General features: G+C 33.0%; 1 protein-coding gene across 1 annotated transcript; it reads right to left on the reverse strand.

Moving 5' to 3' along the window:
* Positions 1-12,553: 12,553 nt before the first annotated feature.
* LOTGIDRAFT_133274 (hypothetical protein) lies at positions 12,554-22,921 on the reverse strand (the record flags this gene model as incomplete). Its single annotated transcript, XM_009067536.1, has 3 exons — positions 12,554-12,731; positions 13,200-13,350; positions 22,750-22,921. 3 exons carry the CDS (start codon positions 22,919-22,921, stop codon positions 12,554-12,556), a joined length of 501 nt encoding a protein of 166 aa, XP_009065784.1.
* Positions 22,922-23,576: the final 655 nt, after the last annotated feature.

The raw sequence follows: 23,576 nt of genomic DNA on the forward strand, positions 1-23,576 counted from the left end.
TGCCCGAATGCGTCAATAGTTCATCATAGTGACCAGCAATCTGCCACTCATATGTCATCAGCAGCAGTCCCTCTAATCGGTCTTGCACCATGGAGGATAAAAAAACCAAGTACAAATGATCCGAACTGCAAAACGAAACCCAACATAATATTGGAAATGAAATTAGAATATTGGAGAAACATTAGAGGCAGCAAATGAACTTTTCAAATGAGGAAGTATTTCATAATGAAAAGTGATATCATGTATCTAAATGAGTAAGCATGTATTCTGTCTAGCGCCACAACTGCTTTGAAAGCATTCGAGATTTGACTCGTTTCAGTGCAGAAAAGGTGCATTCAGCTGTCTAAGAGCTTCAGAGCTTCCTGGTACCTAGTTGGCATGTCTGTGTGTTCAGGGTCATTGACAAGCTTGTGCTTTATCTTTGGAAATGCTCCTAAAAACTCAAAAGTTCTGCTGCACAGCATATTAAAATCAAAGTTATTATTCGGACAAAAAGCTTCCTGCTTTGGCCATGTTCTGTTGAAAAACAACAAATTCTGCAGATTTCTGTAAATTTATTTATGGAAAATTCATGTAGCAAGGCAATTAATACTCCCGGATATACTACGACAAAAACAAAATCATAACCTATAAAATTAATGTAGTTCGAGACGAGACATCTAATAGAATGATGGTAATTGGCATCTTAATATGAATTTGGTTTCCCAAATACCCAATTTTGTTGAGTTGCATGGAACGACAATAACATTTTCAAGAATGAAAGTACGGCAATGAAAAAAAAGGATGTTACACCGCTTATCTTCGTATGTTGGCCTTTTGAAGACGGGAAGAAAACATTTGATTCAAGACTTGATTCATAACATTTTGAATATCTAAAATCATAATAAGAGAGGAGCGCTGCTGTGCCAATTTCGAACCTTTGCTGACAAGTGTTAAAAAAGAGCTTTTGGCGCTCCTTGAAGAATTAGGCGCCCCTTGATTTTCCGTTGCTGGTGGAGCAAGTGAAATTTCCACATTTTTTATCAATTTACATAGTGAAAGAATGAAACCTGATGACTCAATACCTAAATCTAATCTTCAACATGACTGAAACATTAGAGACTCCACATCGGTCCACAATTCAGTCCATAAATAAGTAACATATTTAACCTAGTCTGGGTATCAAAATAATGTCTTGTTGATTTCGTCACTATTTGCCAAAAGAAGGCTATAATTTATCCCAACCATATGCGAATACTGTCGTCAGATGACAGATGAAAGATCGCGTTTACTGTTCATACGTAATTCAGAATGAAATTCCGACGTTTAATACATCTATAATTTAATTAAACAGACCGATGGCAGTTCCCTGATCGTTAATAGCCTTCTTTCATGTTACGTATGTTGCTTTCAACGTGGTATTGCTATATATGACATATCGGTGTTCCCAGGCGGTCACCCATCAAAATACTAACCGAGTCCGACGTTGCTTAACTTCAGTGATCGGACAATAACGGATAACGCTCTGTAGATTTTTACCTTCATCTTTAGTAATAGGCGGCAGATTTTAAGGTTAAGAGAATGTTAATAGCTCTATCTTCTGCCCAAGAATATATTATTTCTTCGATATCCATATGTCGGTCACAAGGGGAGTACTTAAACGTATCAGAGTATTAATTTACTGTTTATTCAATTCAAATTTGTAAATTCATTCAAATAATTCAACATGATATAAGATAAAACTATACATAACTACTACCACGGCTAAAACTAAAAGTCCTATGTACATAGTGCTATTGATAATTTTTTGTTTTAACCATGTCTCTCTCAAAACCACTTGCTTCAATCCAGAAACAATACCATCAATAAAACTCTCTTATATATTATATTATAAAATTCTCATATATTACCAAATATTTAAATTTCTGTGATTCAGAATTATTCAGAATAAGCATTCTCATGTTACTTCTGCTTATTTAATGTTTAATTTTTATAGAAGGTACTCACCATTTTCTCTGGGTTTCATTTTTCTCCTTCCGCTACGCAGCTCAGCAACGTATGTATTCTTCGAAAACAATCCAAATTGTTACGGCACTAAGATTGTTTGATATTTAACATGTCTTGAAACGAAAATACTGTTCAGATATTTTCAGAAATACGAAATAGTACTTTGTAGGGATTTGTTGAAGACAAAAGGACATATAACTTCCCTCTCTCAAACCCTTGCGTGTAAAGAGCCGTGTTGCCGAATATCTTACTTAAATTATCTCTGTGAAGGGGGCTAGGCTACCAGCTATTTATGAATATCAATAGCCAGATTAAATTTCAACCTATCAAATGGATGGAAGTATTGTATTTCTTGGTTAGAAAAGGTATTTTTCTAGACATTCACAGCCGAAATCATGCATGACTTTTTTTATACAAGTGAATAGGCTACTTCAAACACGAAAAAATTTAAAAATTTCAATTTATTTGCCGAAAAACTTAAATAGTTTTAAGCTCTGGAATGAAATCACGATTTCCATTTCAGGTGTTCTGATGACTTTCAAAGATATATTGTGCTAGATTATTCAAGGTAGAAATCAAATGATTTTTTAACACTAATCCACGAATTCGTAAAGCTGAAATTGCAAGTTACAAAGCATTGCAAATAAGGATTATTTCCCAAAATGGAACGTCTTTTTTTAAAGATCATTGGTTACAATTTTAGATGTTTCATAAGGAAATGAAAAAAATATTTTCGAATATAGGTATAATTTTAAAGAATTTTGATTTAGTAATATGCCTATAGATGGCAAATCACTCAAACTCTAGCAACCATCAAAGCCTATTTATAAGAGACTATAGACATCATACTGTGCATTATATGCCTTTAATCATATAACATATTGTAATTCGGTTGTTATATATATCTTGTGATAAGAGAATAAACATTCTCATACATCTTCTTGATATAAAAATCAAATCTCAAGTAGGTGAGATGTCTACAGTGATAAGATGATATAACGGATACACATGCTAACAGCTATTGATTTACATGTTTTTCAGATTAAACGTTGCTAGGAACGCAAGCTAAAACTGTTTATTTGGTATTTATCGATATACCCTGGGAGATTCTACAAAGCAAAAATTGTTTAATTGGTATTTTTTGATATACCCTCGGAGATTTCACAAAGCTAAAATTGTTTAATTGGTATTTTTTGATATCCCCTCGGAGATTCCACAAAGCTAAAATTGTTTTTTGGTATTTTTTGATACACCCTCAGAGATTTCACAAAGCTAAACTTGTTTAATTGGTATTTTTTTTATATACCCTCGAAGATTCCACAAAGCTAAAATTATTTAATTGGTATTTTTTGATATACCCTCGAAGATTCCACAAAGCTAAAATTGTCTTTTGGATATTTTTTGATATAGACCTACCCTCTGAGATTTCAAAAAGCTAAAATTGTTTAATTGGTATTTTTGATATACCATCGGAGATTCCACAAAGCTAAAATTGTTTAATTGGTATTTTTTGATATACCTTCGGAGATTCCATAAAGCTAAAATTGTTTTTTTTTTTTTATTTTTTGATATACCCTCGGAGATTCCACAAAGCTAAAATTGTTTTTTTGGTATTTTTTGATATGCTCTCGGAGATTCCACAAAGCTAAAATTGTTTATTTGGTATTTTTCGATATACCCTCGGAGATTTCACAAAGCTAAAATGTTTTTTGGTATTTTTCGTTATACCCTTGGAGATTTCACAAAGCTAAAATGTTTTTTGGTATTTTTCGTTATACCCTCGGAGATTTCACAAAGCTAAATGATTTTTGGTATTTTTCGATATAGCCTACCCTCGGAGATTCCATAAAGCTAAAATTGTTTTTTGGTATTTTTCGATATGGCCTAACCTCGGAGATTCCATAAAGCTAAAATTGTTTTTTGGTATTTTTCGATATGGCCTAACCTCGGAGATTCCATAAAGCTGAAATTGTTTTTTAGTATTTTTCGATATAGCCTACCCTCGGTGATTCCATAAAGCTAAAATTGTTTTTTGGTATTTTTCGATATAGCCTACCCTCGGTGATTCCATAGAGCTAAAATTGTTTTTACCATCGGAGACTTCACAAAGCTAAAATTGTTTTTTTGGATATTTTTTGATATACCTTCGGAGATTCCATAAAGCTAAAATTGTTTTTTTGGTATTTTTAATATACCCTCGGAGATTCAAAAGCTAAAATTGTTTTTTTGGTATTTTTTTACATACCCTCAGAGATTTCACAAAGCTAAACTTGTTTAATTGGTATTTTTTGATACACCCTCGGAGATTCCACAAAGCTAAAATTGTTTTTTTGGTATTTTTTTGATATGCTCTCTGAGATTTCACAAAGCTAAAATGTTTTTTGGTATTTTTCGATATACCCTCGGAGATTCCATAAAGCTAAAACTGTTTTATGGTATTTTTCGATATACCCGCGGAAATTTACAAAGCTAAAATTGTTTTTTTTTTTTTGTATTTTTTGATATGCTCTCAGATATTCCACAAAGCTAATATTGTTTATTTGGTATTTTTCGATATATATCGAAAATTGGTTATTTGCTTTTTCTCTTCACCTCGGAGAGTCCACGAAGCTAAAAGTGTTTGGTAAGTCTCATCCCAGAGTCCACCACATAGCTATAATATATTATATGGTATTATTTTGTATATTTCGAAATCCCCTCGGACAGTCCAAATAGCTAATATTGTTATTGTTGTCTTTATTATTTATCATTCTACTAAACTCAAACAGCTATTTGGTTGGTCATTTCGAAATTCAATTGGAGAGTCTGCTGGTTTTTATGTTACCTTTATATGAGAAATTAAATATCAACTTTAATAGCATTTTCCTTAAAATTTCAATCAATTAATTGACGAACGTAATATTCTGAAGCCAATATCAAAATTCACTTTTAAAAACCCGAATGCGATAAAAGTGATGAAATTTTGTATAAACTTTTACACCATAATTATTTTGTATGAATTTGTTTATTTTTATACGAAATATCTCTTATTGCATATAATGAAATCGAACCGTGTAGGGCGCTTTGTGATAGAATAAAATATTTTGACTATAATTTCAGTCGTTCCATTCAGTTAGGCTATATTCTCCATAAAGATTGCGGGGAAAACCTAAATCGCGAGATAGTAAAAATTTGTAGCAGGAATGTGAAGGGTCCTGGAATTGGTGATAGAAAACAAAAGGTTGAAAACACCTGATCTAGAACTATGCTGGAATCGAACTATAAACTTCTATGTCAACGGCCAAGCGTTATACCTCGCTAAGTCAACTTTTCTCCAGCTATGTAAAGAAACAAAACGATTGTGTCAAACCAGCTCTATTTGTACCTAACTCTTATGAAGATATTTAGAAACTGAGCACAATTATCTTGAAAAGTGTCCTTTTTATAGCGACTATATTTAGAAACCCAGATTAAATGTCCCTAAGATATGTATCCTCTAAGAACGTAGCAATAGGTAAACCACTGTGACGTGAAACATTGGATCATATAGCTGGTATAACTTGGTCAAAAATCATTGTTGCGCAGCCCACGTTGAGTTATATATCCTCTGTGTCCGTATATCACTGTCGTGTGTAGAAGCTTATAAAAACGCGAAGAAGTTTTGACGCATGAATTTATAATGTCAAAAACAATTTGTACATAAAAAAAAGTAAGATATAGATATATGATTATGTAAAATCAGAATGAGATCACTCCAGAATTCCTTTTCTTGTTCGTCAGATCTTTTGAGAAAATGAAAGTACAAACAAATGCGTCATTTTTGATTAAAATAATATTCATTCATTCACTGATTCATTCATTTTATGATAAAATAATCTTTATTTTGACTATTCAGCATTTCTCCTATAAATTATTTTTTGATTTTTAGAGAACTGTGCACGAAAAAGTTTTAATCTGAGGCATTGAAACTGGGGGGTATTCTAACGGAATGTTCGAACCAAAACAAAGAAGCCATGAGGTTCTGTTCCACTCATTTTCCTTAGATTCTAAATTATAGTCAAATTTAGTTGAGAAGTCTTACAAATAGTAAAGGTATAACAAGCAACATGAAAACAGGTAGCCTAGTTTTTGAAATGATAAAAAACAGCAGACAGTTATAATTAATCAAGTTTTTTTTTAGACGTTCAGAGATATTAAGTTGAAAACTATCTAAAAAACAGATTTAACACTTTTTATGGTAACGTTGGGCGTCATATTGGGAAACACCATTGAAATTTATTTAAGACCTACTATTACTCTATTCAAAGCTATAACATAGATAGTATTATGTTTGTTCATGTAAGTGTGGCCAGTTCACTCACGCCTTTTTTTAATTCTTTAGAATTTGAGTATTTGTGTTTACAAATTAAAAAAAAGAAGAAAAAATCAAGTGCAAGTTGGTTTAATTTGCCCCCTCGACCTTCTCTCCGTCTTTCTAATCTACTTTTAATATTTTTCGGTGTAATTTATATACCAATTTATTGCTTTAATAGTAAGTATTTTTGTTGCATTTTCAAATACATTGTTTGTTTGTTTGTTTGAAAAGTTTCATAAAGAAAATTCAATATCATTTTTTCCTTTTCGACATCTTTATAAGGTTCGAGGTAAAATAAAACCATTAAAAAATACATGATTATTACGAGATTAACATGTTTAGTAAACATTAAAATCTGTTCTTGACGATCAATGGACAGGATAAAACGACATGCAAACGATTGATTTGGTTCTTGATATTTGTATATTATGTGAAACGCTCAAAGAATGCAAACGGAATCTATACTGTATACACTTGACGTCATCAACGGATATTCAAAATAAAACAAAAAATAGTCGTTTTAATTTACAAAGACGGATAATTATTGATACACATGACTAAGAAGGCTGAAATTTCGACGGTTAGCTGTGAAAACTATAACCGATTAACTAAGCTGAACAATTACCGTTTCCGTTTGTATTATACATGTATAAGTGAAATGCAGAAAAGTGGGCAAACCAAATCTCATCTCTGGCTTTAGAATTTTCACTGATCTCGATTATAATTTATAAATAGTGCATAAGCAAAAAAAAAACCTATTTTTGTTAGCAATCAAATGCAATTGATGCTAAGCAGATTGCTCTTTCCACCGTTGATAAATGGGTGTGTCGGTAAAAATGTTAAAAAAGCTTCTTTAAAGATAGATTTCCTTATATTTTAGTGTCATATTAAGCACACTATTATTTTGATTAATTGGTGTTTCTATTATCAGGTGTTCTTAATCATATCATTATGTTTTAACCAATCATAAATGTCCATTTATTTCTTTCTTGATCGGTCACTCATTCATTCGTGTTTCAAAATGACCTATTATGCGTTTATTCTGTATTGCTTTGTGTTCAAAGTCTTTAATGTAGACGCGTTCAATAACTGTTCATTTTTGAACGCCTAAAACGTCAAGACGTCAAACGTCAAAACGTCATTTGAGACTTGATATTCGCGAATTGAAAATCTCGTCTTTCTGATGCAGTCTGCAATAAAAGTTGGAATGTTTTTATTACATATGACGAAACGAAACAATAACTAAATTTTGTTCTTTTGCAACAAGCAAAAGTTTAGCAATCCCACTGTGGCGAGTTTGAACGTGAATTAAAGTAAGTTTCGTTTCAATGTATCTACTTCCGGTTGGCGGGTTTCAGGGCAGAATGTTATCTATTTTGTAAAGAAAATCATGCTGTAGAATTACTGTGTTGCTATTTTCATTACTTATATATTTTTAAAAAATGGAAATCACCGATATAATTACTTTTTTCTTAGTAATTGAATAAATAGATAAGCCAATAACCATGCTTTTACTTTCACTTTGGTTTTTGCTCGACAGGTAATTATAGCTGACCAATCGTATTGACAGATATATATTTACTGCCAAATCAACCGGAAGTAGATACATTGAAACGATGGTTGTAAATTTTTTTGGTATTTTTATTGAACAATAGTTAGATTAGTATGAAGAGGAACACTGAGGGAGATATAGAAAAATATTCAATAAAACGATACATATATAAGGTTGGGATCATGTTTCATTACGGTAAATGGTAGAAAATCGTCTGAAGTGGAGATGGTCGTGCCGAGCGTTAGCCACCTTCTCATATATATACTATTATAGAGAAAGTCGACTATTGATAGAAACAGATGCCTGTGCCTGTTAGCTTTCAACCTCGGTGCTTTTAAGACTACAATTTTTCAACAAGAAATTAAAGCATTCGAGTATCTGATAAAAAAAATCAATTATATAATTTATGTCACAAAACTTTTGTCGACGACTTCTCTCATCAAATTTTGTCGACGAGTTGACTTCTGTCGACATTCTGACTGGTATTCATATATGGTATTTAAATCTTCCATTAACATTAATTAAATTGCATAGGGAGGTCTGAGAATGCAAGGGAGCAAATTATGTCACTAACCAAGATGAGCTACTGTCTTTATAAAGAAGGGTTTTTTCGTTGAAAGAAAGTGTACTGTCCAATTAACATCGTCTGCTTATTAAGGTTTAAATATACTCTCCTGTAGAAATACTTGCATATTTCAAGACATTATTTTGTAATTTGAGTTCTAATTAAGATAGAAATAAAATACCAACGGTTTGATATTTTTACAAATTCACAGCTTCAAATGGAGTCTTTTTTAAATATGTATGTAAAAATTTTTCAAACAAAATAAATAAATATTTTTTGGGGGTTTAAAAATTGCATGATCAATTAATTTGTTCTCTGGCTTACTGGAGAGGTGTGAAAAGTTTAAATCAACAGATCTGTTATCAATGTGGAACCATCAATGTTATATCCAATCCTTTTGAGCATTTCAATAAAATATGTTTAAACTAAAGAAGAGAACATACTTATTTTACATCAATTATCAATTTAAGTAATAAAGAGAAATTAACACGCTTAACACCTATCAATCAACTTCACACTAGGGATTATATTATATGTTAAATTCTCGGGAAAGGGTCCCCACTAACCTACATGAGCCACTGACGGTCTTTAAAATGAAAGGTTTCCAAATTTTGTTGAAAGGAAGAGTACTCTCCAATTTTTATCGTCCAGGTTTATAAGAGATATTCTTCTGTTAAAACACTTGCATATTTCACAAGTATTAGAAATTATTTTGTAATTTGAGTTCTTATTAAGATAGAAAAAACATTCCAAAGGTTCAATAACTTTCGAATTCATAGCGTTAAATGCAGGTTTGTTTCGAATTCTAATGTAGAAATTTTGGCAAAGAAAAATTTCGTTAGCAGATTAATTTGTTCTCTAGCTCACTGATTTGACAACAAGGCTGAAAGTTCATACCACCATATTTAGCAATGTTGTATAACACCTTGTCAATCATTTTGATTCGTTAGATAAAACCATAAATTTTTATTTATTTTTTATAATTTTTCCAAACTTAATGATTTGAATTTTTATAGCAAATATCCGTGTCACATAACGTTAAAGAGAGAATTCCGAATGCATTCTAATGATGTAAACCATATTAGTGTCGGATAAATAAATTTGACGTTAGGACTGATATTTTTATGCATTATTGCTATGAAGAGAAATTTAAGGCCATTGATAATCTGAAAAAAAACAAGCCCATGTGTTTATTGGAGAATGTGTTAAAGTCGTCCAAAATTGCAAAAATCTCAGACAGCGGTGGGCTTTAAATCCGGAATTGATGTTTTTCACCCAATATAAGGATATCTATAGATCGCTGAGGTTAAGGACAATCATCACTGAAAAATTCAAGGTCATTGAAGGTCAAGGACACAATATATAGACTTTTTAATTCTTTAAAAATTCAAACAGGCATACAAAAAAAATTTAAATTCGAAATTCAAAATTTTGTTACCAACAAGTTTTCGATAAAAAAAACAAGGTTTTGATAGACACCAAAATCACACAAATCGGATAATAAATGGCGAACTTATTAAATTTTAACAATGCGTCACTTCCGGTTTATTATTATAGATAATCTGTACGGTTTTTGTCTACAGTTGTGAATTACCTGTCAGGATGTCGACAAACGTCGAGAGGTTTATCGTGATGCGGTATAAAATAAAAATTGTAGTCTTAAAAGCACTGAAGTTGAAAGCTAACGGGCTAGAAATTTCAAAAGGTTTAACCTTGGGATAAGGTCTCGTTGCCATACTCGGAGCTGTTCACAGTTCTGGTGAGTTTTTGGTTTTCGAACCAATTGTTGTGGAAATCAAAAATGTTTTGGAAAAATTCTACCCATTGCATACTACATGGTGCTCATAAATCATATAGAGAATTGCAAAGCTTCACTTAATTCCATCTTCTCTATCAGTAGTAAAACTGTTCTAAACCAATAAAATTTTATCAAACTGCTTTATAAATATTTAACACATTAGACTTTTTCAGGCAAATGTTGTGATACCGATGTAATGCCGGGCGTAATGGTAGCATATCAGGCAAATGTCTTAACTTTGAAATGAAAACCAAACTTTAGAAGTGTTTTTTTTTACGGATTTTTAGTCTATACAAAGTACCTTTTGTCTCATTTTTACTTTGATTGCGCTGCGGAATTGCCATGTCCGCTGAAAATGATGAAATATTGTTCTTTTATCGTATATGATGGAATTGGACTATTGTTTATTTTACACTTCAATATATTTTGACCAAATAAACAGCATGCAGCGGTGGGTTTAAAATTCCAAATTCCGAACTCTCCGGAATGGGGCAAAAAAACCCTAAAAATCGTGACTTAAATTCCGCCAAAGGCTGAGCATAAATTTGAGAATGACTTCAAATAAATTTCTTTTTTTTTTTGTGAACAATAATTTTGAATAAGATTACTTATATTAATGAATATACATGAATTTGTCAAAATATTAAAAAAATCTTTCAAAAAATGCCTCAATCTGGTTTGCAAATGCTCCGAGCACCTGACATCACTCTTTCTAACAGGTTGGTCAACTTGAAGTTTTCCATATTAAGCCATCTCACGTTTACAGCAAACGTAGGAATAATGTTTTAAATATACATGTAATCACAAGCAATTGATAACCTTCATCCTTCACCAAACAATTATATAATTTTAATATCGACCTCGACGTTTATAGTTCCAATGGTGTTCTTGAACGTTGTAAGTGTTAAATTGTGGGGAGGTTTTTTGATGTAGCTGCAGTGTAGTTATTTCCCTTTATGTACTTTTTTTTAAAGTACGCTTCATCTTTTACTTTCCCAGGTTCTTAGATGGCCCCTTTTGTCTTCTCAAAACCAATTTCTTGATCGCTTACCAGAAAGTTTGAGGAATTGATACCGAGCAGAACATACAGTTGTGTTCGCGAAATTTCCCCATTGTCCATTTCATTTTCCTCTGCACTTTTATTCCTAGTATTATTAGTGGAAAGTGAATTTGGAATGTTGTACAATACAAAGTGAACTGCTTTTATAAAGCCACCTTGGTACCCCATAAAATACAGAAAAGTATTAGTTATTCGCAATCAAACTCAATAAAGGGCATAGTTGGTATCAATGAAGAATACGTGGGATTGGGGGTATTGAAAGGTTCCGCTGTATACTAAAATGACCTATTTCTCTCTGGAGGGTAAAGCCGGTAAATTGGGTCGGAGTTTCTACAACTTCCTTACTGTAATATGAAAAACACACCTGATAATTTAAAATGAAATATTACAATGAAAACCAGTACAAATTGTGATTTAATACAATGACAGATAGGTTGTTTCAAATGAATTATCATTGAACAACATACAGTATTATATATTATTTTGATAACGTTCTTTTTTTAAAACTCATTCCGACAACACTGTAGCTTTCTTGAAATGTCATGCTTATCCACGAATCGATGCATTATATTTGACTCAACGTAATAGGATATAACCGATATGGGCTGAGGGAGCTCAAGTTATGCTCACCGTACATTTCAAAGATAAGCCGATGGACGATTAGACCGTATCATGAACCAAAACTATACGTGACTAGTTAATACAAATTATACATGTACAGTAAAATACCTGAGAATGGTCAAGGCACATTTTGATCATAATATAACATAATAATACAGGATAATAGTGGCATAACTTTTTTTTAATTTCATAACACTGGTAAAAATAACTAAATACAGAATAAAGGAATAATCTTTGTTTGCTTCTTGTAAGTTTCTTTCTACTACCATAGTGAAGGGGTTCATTTTAAGTATTTTCCCTACATTTGAAGCCAACCGCAACACTGTTAAGAATAAAAATCTGACATGACGTTCGTTTGTAATATTCAAGACACACTATTAATACAATGAAGGGTCGCTGATTTAAAAAAAAGCGATCATAACTACAGATATTACAAGTGACACAATGATCGAAATAAACCGAACACGATCCAGTACAGTGTTATATGGCAAACACAAAAGATGGCATCTCTGTGTCTGAGAATTCATTCTTCAAAGTTCACATCTCTGTTAAAAGGCAACAGAAAAATGTTGGCAAAAATTTCTACATGACTAAAATTTGGCACCGTCATTATACGTCATTGTTGTTAATCATGACCGTCAACTGTTAGCGTTCTCATCGCCACCCACCTCCTCCTCGTCCGACTCAGTTTTTAAAGTACTTGGTTTAGCTAACATCACACTAATTGTTTTAAAATCTGTAGGTTCCACAAGGTCTAGAGGTCGTTCACCTTTATCTGTCGTTGCCCTATAATCACCCCCTTTCTTCAATAAATACCTGCAAATATGTAAAAAAATTTAAATGAAATAACATTATGCGTCCAAAAGTTCTTCAATGGATTAGACGCATGCAGTGTGTAATGGAAGCGGTTAATAGCAGCGAACAATGTCCCAAACCAACATCATATCTGGAACAAAGATATAGCCAGTATAATATCCCAAACTCACTAATCCACCTTGATTTGAAGAATTTAAGGAGAATTAGACTGGAATGTTTGTCTTACATCAACAATGCAAAGCAACAAAAGCATTAGATCTGTGTAGCTGATGCTACGGTGACAAATTAAAACTTGGCCCCCGTTTTCTAAAAAAAAATATCAATTTGTTTCGTAATTATGGCATTTCGCAATGCATAATTCTACACTTACGATGAATTTCATCAAGAGATTTTGAGAACCAGGTCGAGGTTCTTGACCCACAGCGCATCCACATCCCATTATCACACTACGTAGAAAAAGTTACTTACTTGACTATCTGTGCATGACCTTCAGCACAAGCAGCATGTAAAGGTGTCCAACAATCAGTATCTTTTCTATTGATATCCGCTCCATGACTTACTAACATTCTGACTGCACCATAATTACCATCTAAACATGCTTGGTGTAGCGGAGTTAAGCCTGTAATATATAATCAGTTCAATATTAAATACTTTGATATCACTTGTACACGTTCATAGAAAGTTCAAACAAAATGCATAAACCAGAACCTCAGTGAAGTCTCCCATATTTAAGTGTTGTCATTTGCTCGGTTCGAATATGAAGGTCGATTCTAAAAATTGGTAAAATAAATAGAGGAGGATTGTGCATGTCGACCAAAAATAAATAAAACAGCACTGTGTTTCCAATGACTCTTAAGCAACTTAGCGCATTGAACTGTATAATGGATATGCAATGGGTGTATAGGGTAATCAAAAACATAAACACGAATATATATGTGGCAGCATATTTCATTGTTTTGATATTCAACATTCCCAGATTTGAATCTGAATATGCAGATGTAGTTACTGTGACATACTTTGCCGACAAAGATAAAAAGGCCACATATTCAGTTTTTCGATTTTTTTAAAGGCCATACAGCGGATGATATTTATTGCAACTAGAATACTTTGATAAATGAATGTTAAATGAAAGTTATTAACGTTTGTATTTTTATAATTAAGAACTTTAACACCTGTGTCTTGTTAATTTAACTTTTGAACCGTCCTATTTATTATCAGCCTTACCAGCTGATTGGCTGCTAGTTGTTAGCCAACATAACCAAGCTAAGCAAAGTTTCGAATTTTGTCACGTCTCCTAAACATTATACAAGTCCTTCAAAACTCAGACCCCTGCAAAGTTTTCACCCAATTTCATTATTCGTAAAACTATAATTGTAACATCTGTGATCTGTTCATCATCAACCCTGTGAAAAGATCTATGTAATATAGTAACAGATGTTATAGATAAATTGTAAACATCGGGCAACCTGTTACAATATGTGTATTTATTTTGTTTTTATCTAGAAAGTTTAACTGACCGATCGATATAATGAATAGTGGAATGACCTGCATCTTTTCTTGGTCAAGGGATTTAAAGGTACCCTGAAATCATCTGCAAACAGACTAATGATTGAGTTAGCCTTGGTGATGCTTGTAAGGCATCTCTAACGGGGTTAAAGAATGAACTCTTGTTAGTCAGTAGATTTAGGTCAAAGAGTAATTTTTATAGTATATTCTCATTGCAAAGTTCGTAATAGCTTGACATTGTGAAGACGCCAAAGGTTTTGTTTTGAAAATTATATTTGTTACTTCAGAGATTAATCACAACCCAGTGGAAAGTCTGGTGAACTACATACAGGTCGTTTAAGAGAGGAAGGGGTTAGTTAAGTCTCCAGTTTTAAGTTTCTCTTGTAACTGGTTGAATTTTAGAACAAAACAACGTCTGTTAGCAAAAAAATGTCGTTATCTTGGAGAATCGGATCACTCATTTAATTTAGTCGACTAGCAAATCTGACTGAACATTCGCTGTTGTAAACGTTTTATTTTTTAAAAAAAAAAAACCTGGATCGTCGTCGACCGGAGGGATCGAAATCCATCTAGATATAATTTATCGCAGTTAATCAGTGGTCAAGGGTATAAATACCATAAATATAACGACTGCTACTGATAGAAATCGACCTTGACCCATCCCCCACCCCGTTGAGTCAAACTGTCCACTCTCAAGAGGATCACACTACCACTGTTACTGATCCGATGATCTGCTACTATCTGTGTTACTGTATTATTTTTCTGTTACTAATTCCAGAAATTATTTTTTTCTCTCTGTATCTTGTCTGTATCCGTCTGATGTTCGTTAGAATTTCCGAGATTTGATGCCATCTTATCATTTCTCCACGCTAATTCATTACAAATAGCATACAGTGTATCAAAATAGAATATCTTCAAACGAACTTGCAGCACCAAATGCCAATTTCCACATGCCTACCGAACCTTGGTATTTCAAAGAAACAAACAAAAAAAATCAAAAAAATCCGGTTAACATTTTTTAGTAGATAGAAGTTAAAGTTTGGCAGGAATAATGCGTTATATTTGAACTCAGATTTAAGACTAATACCATCTGAATAAACTAAAGAAGATATTTCAATACATAGTTTATATCTTTAGCTGATATTGATACCAAAGTTACATTGAAAATCTATAATAACTCCTATAGCACAAAATCGTATTCTTTAGTTTAAACAAGGACAAATGTGAAAGATGTAGATCCCTACTTAAAGGTGCGATAAATGGACCTTATGTATGATACCCGTTATCCAAAACGTTCGTTTGCTTTTATATGTGTTTGGTTATCCTCTCCCAGTAGATTCCAATATACCGCCTTATCTGAATTTTTACTGACTATATTTTTATACGCCCACATCTCTCTATGTGGACGTATATTGTCGGCACCCCTGTCCGCCCGCCCGTCCGTCCGTCCGTCCGCCCGTCCGTCAGTCCCTCAGTCCGTTACATTTGCTTGTAAACGCTCTAAAAACTAGATTTTTTGATGGAATCAAATGAAATTCGGTATATCTATACATGTTCATAAAACGAAGATCAAGTTCGAATTTGAGCTATTTTCGACCGTTAGAAGCAGAGTTATTGCCTTTGCCCCAAAATATTGAATATTTACCATCCGGATGCCGTGGTGGGCGTATATGGCTGTGGTCCACTAACCTTTCAATTTGCCTAATCTAGCCACCTGGAAAAGCCACTTGCCAAATTAAACTATATGAACATTCTTTTTTCCTCATAATCACATTTTTATAACATAGATATAAAAACACTATAACAATCACAGCCTATTGTATTAACACTTGTTCTCTCTTAAAATCAGTGAAAATACGAGGAAAATAAAAGTGGTTCCTTAAAAGTTTATTTATGGTTACTAAGCAACTACCCATTCAGAAAATTTATTATATATCCTTACTGTTTTAATTTTTCTCTTATTAACACTATATAATTCGATTATTTGCCTCATTGGATTGAGAGTTAGACGGCAAGGCGGCCCTAAACTTCACTTCCACATCAATTGTTGATTGTTTTTTTAACGTTTTAACTCAGGTACAATAATTCTCATTTAATACTTTATCCGGTTATGACGTCATCACCATATAACCCATCTGCCAAATAGGTGTATCCTATACACAAAATAGCTATGGGCAACTCTTCCCAATCCATAAAAAATGTATGCAAACACAAACAGACATGCTTAGGGCCTAAAAGGACACGCGTTTGACCAATCGTACCTTAGTCTCAGAAACGGGACTTCAATCGATATGTTTTCCAGACTTTAAAGTTATAATGACGACTCGTCTTTTCTTGAGACTGCCATATATAGAAATAGAAATTGAAACTCCTAGTTTGAGGTATTTTTGAAGGAATTATTTTATATCTTCTATAGATTGTTACGAACACGATGGATTAACACATACATGATGGTAGGATGGTAAGAATCAGATGAAAGTAGAAGCCGTGATAAAGATAACTTTGTCCCAATTCCAATCGCAATCCAAATACCTCAGAGATATTCATATTTGCGTTTTCTGAAGGTTTTTCTGTTATCATTTTGAATTATTAGATATCTGAATGATATAAACAACACCGATGACAGATGGGAAGCAATTTATCAACTAACATTAATCCATTAATTTGTTTTATTTGGTGTATCTGATTTCATTGTGTTGTATTCCATAGAGACATGAACGTTATACAGAGACAGTGTTTTATTGGTGTAGATATTTATTCGTAGTCTCCATAACCATTCCTGATTTGTTGTTACTATTAAGGATCACTTTCTTCGACCTACGATATTTATTTGTATCCATGAACGCTTAGAACTTGACCATAAGACCCTGACACACGTGGCGTTATTTGCATTGCATGTAACTCATATACCACAATGAAATTTACCAATCTATATTTAAAAACGTCTCTGATGTGTATATCTTCTGTAATTCTAGTTGTATGGAAGTGGAAATTAGCATAACATTGAAGTAAATACAGTCTTGATTTTCATTGCAATTGCTGTGGCATTGTAGGAGATCTTAGATCTGAAATGCACTATGGATAGGTAAAATTATGTTCTGGTATATGCCAAAATTTAGAGGAGCATCAAACGACTTTGCCAGCCTACAACTCAAGTAAAGTGTGATTTTTCGGACAATCCATAAAGCCCCGATATATTTGTTGTAGTAAGATTATTTTACTGAATCTACATCACACTGTACGTTATGAGAATTTTTCACGTCATTTCACCAAGTTTTTCTCGTTTGTCTCTCGTCAGTGGTAGATAATGTATGTTCTATAAATTATTTAACTATTGAGGATTCTGGCAAGTCTGGAAATCTTACTCATGACTCATTCTTCACCTTTATATTGATGATATTACCACCCTAGTAGTTAGTCCGAATAACTTTAAATTATTCCTACTTCATTAACCAATCGTCACAATGCCCAGCTAATACGAACTGCATCTAATACCTCGACTACAATAGCCACCTTTCTTGTTTCACAGAATGCAGCGATTTGATTTGATTTTACGCCAGCGAATACAACTTTTCAAAAGGTCTGGCTAATTATGGCTAATTGACTTCTGTCGAGGCCTCTGGTTGGCTGTATTCGCTAACGTACAATCAAATCAAGTGCAAAAACAACAGATTGAAAATTGGAATGATGCAGAGTACTAAAATCAATACAAAGGCAGAGCGTTAGCAAAATAAAAAAAATGCCGAAGAATATAAATATCATGAACGAACAAATAGAAGTTAAACGGACTAAAGTATATTATATACAAAAAAACCTACTCAAGATGACACTCTAAAAACTATATATATACTAGTTTTATATATTATATTATTATTTATAATTAAACAATTGACATTCCTCTCCATCAAACTTAATACTACTGGAATTATACCAGCTCTGATGATAGAATAAGCTAACATATTTAATACATGATATTATACGAGCTTTCCTTAGTTCCATTGCATATTTTTTATTACTTATCGGCATAAAATTGTAAAAATCCGCTACATGCATATTATTTATAATGTAATTATAATGTATGATAAAGCCTAAAAGGTGTCAACTTAAAGGGACAGTCTGATTTTCCTGTTTTAATTACAAGTATCTTGACGTTTAAAATGTAACCTACTTAAGATAACAAATATCAAATAATTTTAACTTCTGTAGTTTATTCTTACAAGTCTTACAAGAAGCGCTTTTGGTGGATATAATATGAGGAATAAAAAAATCTAAGGCCTCCCCCAATGGACAAGTTATTGATCTGTCAGATTGCCTAAAGTTAAGTAAGACCATGATGGTGATCAAACATTAATAAGAGTGATAAGTGGACTTGGCCACTCCCTTGTTCAATCTCTATTAACAAGAATTTGTTAAGTTTTAACTATAATTTTGTAATACCGTAACATTCGATTGAAATAGATTTTATGCTTATGTCTTGAACCCGAGTTCAAGTTGAGTGACACTGAGAGGGGCTAATTGGTTTAATTAATCTTCGCATTCACAGTCTTAGAGTTGTTTTTGTACAGAATTACTCGTATCCAACTTGGTAAAAATCAGCAGTAATATTAATTGAAGTGTCGACGTTTTTTCAAACAAATCTGCTATCATAGTATCCTGTATCCCTAAAAGACCAGCACCAAATATTTGTAACTTTCAAAATAACAATATGGCTTTATTATTTTTATTCTCTATTGACATTTCATGGAAGACGAGATCATACTTGTTAAAAATAATGTGAAAGCCGTGATTGTTTTTCCGGAACACATGTTTGACTTGGGCGTTGATACGTAAAACCCGAATGTTAAGCTGGTTTAGGGGTGACCAATGTCCAGAAAGTAACGGACTGAACTGTCGTCTATTTAATCTAACCTCTAGTAACAATCCGGTAAGACCCTTTAAATTCAATTCCCTATAATATTCGACTTGACATGTACATACATGAAAATCAACATTGACAGAAAGAAATGCCGACAACGTCTTGATAGTGTACAGAAGTCTTAAGAAATGACCAGACGTCATTTTATCTTTTTAAACGCGAATAATTCTACGCATGGAATTGAGGGCTCAAATTTCGACGGTTAGCTGTGAACACTATTACAGATTAGTTTCGCTAATTTCTAAGACTATCATATCATATATAGTACGATTAGTCATACGGATGGCGAATCTGCCCCTTTCAATAATCCATGATCCATTTACCTATATGCCATATGTCCTGAAAAAATAAATATCCACCAATGTTGGACACGAACCGAAATATTTTTGGATATGACAGGTTAAAAATAAACTCAGTTTTTAGAGAATGAATCCTTTCATACAACACCCAGTGTGATTTTATCGATATTGCATCAGCGAGTTATGGAACTATTCACAGAACTGTGGAATGCGGAATGACCTTGACGAGATTCCTGTAAGTGATCTATAATAGAACTATCTGATATTTATAACAACGCTAGTCTTGTTTGTAGGGTGTTATTAGATAGCCGTGTGATTTTTTTTACATAAAACTGCAGATTTTCACCACATTTTTGCTGCCGGTACGTCAACATTAATGTATATCTCCTAGATCAAAAATACTTTCTGTCAAATATCTCAGTTCATTAATAAAGGGATGTTGTCGTCTTCTTTCCTCTACTGTTTTATTAAACCGGAAATCTTTATCTTACCAATTAGTTACTTACCAATTTTGAAAGCAACTGAAACGTTCAATGCGCAATAAACACCTGGACCTGGATAAAATATGTTTATGATAAACAGAAATATTGAAATTTGCTCGATGATGATCATGAAATAGTATATCTAAATTTTATCATAGTATACCAACGTATACCCTAGTTGATGGCAGCAATACCTCAAGGCGACGCTAATACCCAAAGTTCAGGGCAATAAGCCTTGTGTGTCTTACAAACTTAGGAACAGGCATCAATGATAAAATAGAGACGCATGTATCCCTTCAGCAGATGTTTGATGTATAAACAGTTTATAAGCTATCACCATAACATTGAGTATAGTTTGGTAAAGTTCAACGTAATTATATCGTATTACATGAAAATATCAGACAGACTTGAAATAAGCTTCTGTCTTATACCATCTGTATATATCTGCCTACACCTTACAATATTATTCTTAACAGCAATATCATCCGCACCCAAAAATTATTCAAATTGTTATAAATAATGATAAGAAGGTTTTAAGGTCTGGGAAATTATTCTCAGATGCCAGTAATCAGACGTGTTTCACTAGGAAATTCAGAATGAAACCAATTTTGTCAATTGTCATAAAAACACATTTCAGTTCATGAATATGACTGAAGTTCACATGCTGAATCACATTTTGGTGTTCATCAGAGGTTCTGAAAGTAGGAATGGAGTTGTTGAACGGTGTAATCACATTGGTTTTAAATGTAACTCATGTCCTTTGCAACAGACCTTGCGGTTCGAGCTACGGATATTTGTGATGTTATTGAACGTCACTCGACCATTAACCTATACTTCAGTTCACAGTATTAACTAATTTCTTTACTATCTCTACTCTATTTCTGAGTTCTATTCAATCTGAACTGTAACCCTGTGTCCTTACTGACATTGTAATGATCGTCTGAGTTGTACCTTTTTGGTCATTTGGCTTCACTATTTAGTATTTTTTTCCATGGTTTGTTCTGCCATCTATGATTTGTATATTGCTTCAAATTGAAGTTTCTTCAATTTAGTTTGCACAGTTTTCATATAGTGTTATTATATACATTATTTGTGGAATTTCAAGATAAATATCAATTAAGATTCTCATTATAAACGTTTTGTGGTAAAGTCTTTACCTTGTTATTGTTTTAACCACTTTTGATTGTTAGCTAATAAATCGTTTATAATTTGAACCCTCGGTGTGGTGCATTAATCAAATCACCGACAACACAGTTACAATTTTACAGGAAAAAGATCCCTACAAGATCTGTACGCCATGGTCATAAGACTATTCTGATCTGCGATAAACCTTTTCCAAAATAAAGTAATCTGTTTATCTACTACCTTCCTGTTTCGTATCTCAAGTTTTTTAAACAAATTATCTGGAAGGTCATCAACCTTGTATCATCACTACTAACACTAAATTGAAACCTGAACTTATTTCACAGACATTTTTTAAACTTTAATCTGTTTAAGAACCATTAATTACAGCCAAACACCTTTACCATAGATTAGTTAACTCTGAAACCATGGTGGGTAGCCGATAAAAAAAAACTATCTTTTAGTCCAACGGCTGGTGAGATTAACACACACGCAATAAAAGCAGTTGTTCTACAAGTCATGTTTTTAATAGGCTATTTTTTTTTATTCCAACCGAAACTGGAGTATGCAAGCTGTGGAAATATTCTTGAATGATAAATGGGTCAAGCAATAGTCATACTAAATGAGTATGTTATAAACGCGATTTGAACAACCAGGAAGACAGATATGTTCCATAACTAATTAAATTGACTCACCATTCTCACGGATGGTAGAGGACCCAACCCACCCCTCCTGCTATTCTCCTATTTCAACCTGCCAACTTATTAAATGAGCTTCTGTCATCCCGTCAATTCAACTCAGAAGATTAAATCAGTTAAAATCTGATATGTATAATCTGTGTAACTTGTGAACTATGGGGCTGGTTATTACCTCAGGCCTTTACTACTAGTCTGTAGATAAAAAGTCGTAAATCAGTTATTACCTGACTGAGTCTAAGTTCCGCTTATTTCAACCTTTTCAACAGGTGATCAAATTATTATCAAAGTTATCTGCTGTGGCTATCTAGTACACCTTAAACATCTTATAACGAGTTAAAAGGAAACACGATCTGATATTGGAAGGGGTAAACATTTTACTAGATATCTTGTACAAGAAGTTGGTATGACTATTCTTAAGAACAGTTTTTTTCCATGTCTATGCATGTATCTATGCCTATTTTACAAAAAAGAATGGATTTTTCCAGTGTCTGATTTTTACATTTACAAGCTGCCATGTATATAATTATAGTCAAAATTGAGCTTTGTATCTGGCACATATTGTATTTGCAATATAAAAGTTTTCTGAGGCTAGAATACCTACCGCTACATGCAATACATGTTCAAGGTTATTGGTTAATGACATATATGAGGACATGCTCTTTCAGCAACGAATATCTTGTTATAGAAGTAGCAGATAGATGTGATAGACGTCGTACACCATTGCAAAAAGGAGCATAGCATGAAGAAGAAACCGTCATAAATACATTCTAACTGCAAGTCATAATCTATAGTTTAAACGTGGTATGTATGTCTCCAAGGCTAAGTACATTCTCCCAGCAAAACAGGACATGTTGTCAATTGGAGATAGTAGTCTATCTATAGTTAGGTATTCAAGTTTTTTTGACCAAGTAAAGCCTTTGATCAGTCTGTCTGTAACTAGATCGATAATGGCTGACCTTGGACATTTTAAAAATGAAAGAATAAAAATCACCTCACCTGCATCATTTAGAGCGTTTAAATCCATTTGTAAACTGGCACGTCTCAACATTGAGTCCATAGCCTTTAAATCATTTTCCTTTACATTATCTAAAAACACTAATTCATCGGGAAATCGAACTTTTGGTTTGGTTTTATTTTGTTTGGCCAACAAACTAGCCCGACGACTCATTTTTGGCCACTTATTTCCACCAAAAATCACACAAAACGACACATACAACGAAATTCGACAACAATACGCGACGTTATCTCAAATAATGTTGTAATCCCTCTAGTAAACTATCTCCATTTACTGTTTGTTTGAAGATGACATCTATCCAGATAGCTAATGTTTCTTAGTAACTCGTTAACTATATACAGGTGATGTTAGTAATACCAGATTGTAGAAACACGGTCTATCAGCACACTTCAAACCAATAACAAGCCAAGTTGTCGGTCGACGAGCCAAATTCCCAATCTGAAAATATTAAGAATGTAAACATGAGAATACTAGTGATAGATATGATAACAGAAATATTCGATAAGATTAGAAATATACCTATATATACTGATATAGATTAACATTCAATCATAATACAATATCAATATCAAACTTTCATTCACATAAGTTTGGAGCCTTGGTCACTGACCGTGTACACATGTGGTTGGGACGATTGCCTAAGTCGAATATGAATATTCTGTTGATAAAGATGAATAATTCCTTGATTGAAAAAGTTTTGGTGCTAGGTTTAGATCCCAAACTTACAATATAAGGAACAAAGTCACAAATCATAGATGTCAAGATGGATCGTTAATATATGTAGACGGAGATAAACTTCAGCTAGTGC

This window comes from Lottia gigantea (genome assembly GCF_000327385.1).
Source record: "Lottia gigantea unplaced genomic scaffold LOTGIsca_83, whole genome shotgun sequence".
Classification (NCBI taxonomy): Eukaryota; Metazoa; Mollusca; class Gastropoda; family Lottiidae; genus Lottia; species Lottia gigantea.